Here is a 1,893-nt window from a genome sequence, read left to right as displayed (position 1 = left end):
CTGCCCTCGCGCCTGGGGCCGGGGTGAGGGGGTGCAGGGCATGCCTCCCAGCCCCAGGACTTCTCCCAGGGCCCAGCTGTGAAGCCCCCTCCGCCCCTCCCTGCCCTGCCCCTAGGATCAGCCCCAAATAGAGGTCCACCAAGCACCACAGGAACCTGCCCCTCCCACCCTACCCCTCCTCTCCTCCGCCTCGCCTCGACCTTCCTGCCCACCCATTGGCTTCAGTCTGGGGTGGCAGGAAGGGAGGTGCTGCGCACCTGCCGTGAAGTGCCTACCCCCACTCAGAGCTGCTGTGGCGCCCAGGGTTGCCACCCGCCCAGGCTTCGCGGCCCAGCCATGCCCGGCACCGAGCTCTGGAGCCCCAACCCGGGGACAGCGTTCTGGGACTACTCTGGGTCAGGGTCCGGGGCCCTGGAGGAGCTGGAGGTGTGTCCATCGGGGGACCTGCCCTACAGCTACGCCTACATCCCTGTGCTCTACCTGGCGGCCTTCGTGGTGGGCCTGCTGGGCAACGGCTTCGTGGTGTGGCTGCTGGCGGGGCGGCGCGGCCCGCGGCGGCTGGTGGACACCTTCGTGCTGCACCTGGCGGCCGCAGACCTGGGCTTCGTGCTGACGCTGCCGATGTGGGCCGTGGCGGCGGCGCGCGGAGGCCTCTGGCCCTTCGGCCAGGGGCTGTGCAAGCTCAGCAGCTTCGCGCTGGCCGCCACGCGCTGCGCGGGCGCGCTGCTGCTGGCGGGCATGAGCGTGGACCGCTACCTGGCGGTGGTGAAGCTGCTCGACGCGCGGCCGCTGCGCACCCGGCGCTGCGCCCTGGCCGTGTGCGGCGGCGTCTGGGCCGCGGCGCTCCTGGCCGGCCTGCCCGCCCTGGCCTACCGCGGCCTGCAGCCCCTGCCCGGGGGCGGCGGCAGCCAGTGCGCCGAGGAGCCCTCCGACGCCTTCCAGGGCCTCAGCCTGCTGCTGCTGCTGCTGACCTTCGTGCTGCCCCTGGGCATCACGCTCTGCTGCTACTGCCTGATCTCGCGCCGCCTGCGCCGGGCGCCGCACCTGGGCCGCGCCCGCAGGAACTCGCTGCGCCTCATCTTCGCCATCGAGAGCGCGTTCGTGGGCTCCTGGCTGCCCTTCAGCGCGCTGCGGGCCGTCTTCCACCTGGCGCGGCTGGGGGTGCTGCCGCTGCCCTGCCGCCTGCTCCTGGCGCTGCGCTGGGGCCTCACCCTCACCACCTGCCTGGCCTTCGTCAACAGCTGCGCCAACCCGGTCATCTACCTGCTGCTGGACCGCTCGTTCCGCGCGCAGGTGCGGCGCCAGACCTGCGGGTGCTCCGGGCGCGGGGCGCGCCGCATCAGCTCGGCGTCCTCGCTCTCCAGGGACAGCAGCTCGGTGTTCCGGAGTCGGACCTGCAGCTGGGGGCGAGCGGCCTCCCTGTAGCTCGCGCGGGGAGCGCGGCTCAAGGAGGTGGGCGCGACGCCCCAGAGCGGCCATCGCTGGGGGCCGCAGCCTGCAACTCTCCGGGACTCCCAGCTCCCGAGCCATCCGCTTCGCCCCGCCCCCCCACCCCCCCTCCCCCGCCTTCAGAACTCTTTGAACTCCCCCACCCCCGGCGACAGCCCCAGAACCGGCTGCGGGGCTGGCCGCTCTCTCAACCCAGTGAACCCCTGCTCTGATTTTCTCCAGGCCTCTGAGAAGGCTCAAGCAGCAACCTGGAGACGCAGCAACCTGGGGACCCAGGCTTCTGCCAAGTAGAAGGGAGGGAAGCGGGTTTCCTCCCCGCTCCACCGGCAGTGACTCTTCTCACAACATCAACCCCGGATCCTCAAAGGCCACGCTGGTCTCCGGCTTTGCTTTCTTCGGCCCCTACAATAGCCAGTTGCCTTCCAAGAAACACCTCCTCCCAGC

At 71.5% G+C, this 1,893-nt stretch overlaps 1 protein-coding gene across 1 annotated transcript; it reads left to right on the top strand.

Annotated features, from left to right (window-relative positions):
* Positions 1–278: 278 nt before the first annotated feature.
* Positions 279–1,425, top strand: GPR25 (G protein-coupled receptor 25; the record flags this gene model as incomplete). Its single annotated transcript, XM_084245541.1, has 1 exon — positions 279–1,425. Exon 1 carries the CDS (start codon positions 337–339, stop codon positions 1,423–1,425), a length of 1,089 nt encoding a protein of 362 aa, XP_084101667.1. The 5' UTR covers positions 279–336.
* Positions 1,426–1,893: the final 468 nt, after the last annotated feature.

This window comes from Talpa europaea, assembly GCF_964194135.1.
Source record: "Talpa europaea genome assembly, chromosome: 10".
NCBI lineage: Eukaryota > Metazoa > Chordata > Mammalia > Eulipotyphla > Talpidae > Talpa > Talpa europaea.
This window is presented reverse-complemented; position numbering and strand designations above follow the sequence as displayed.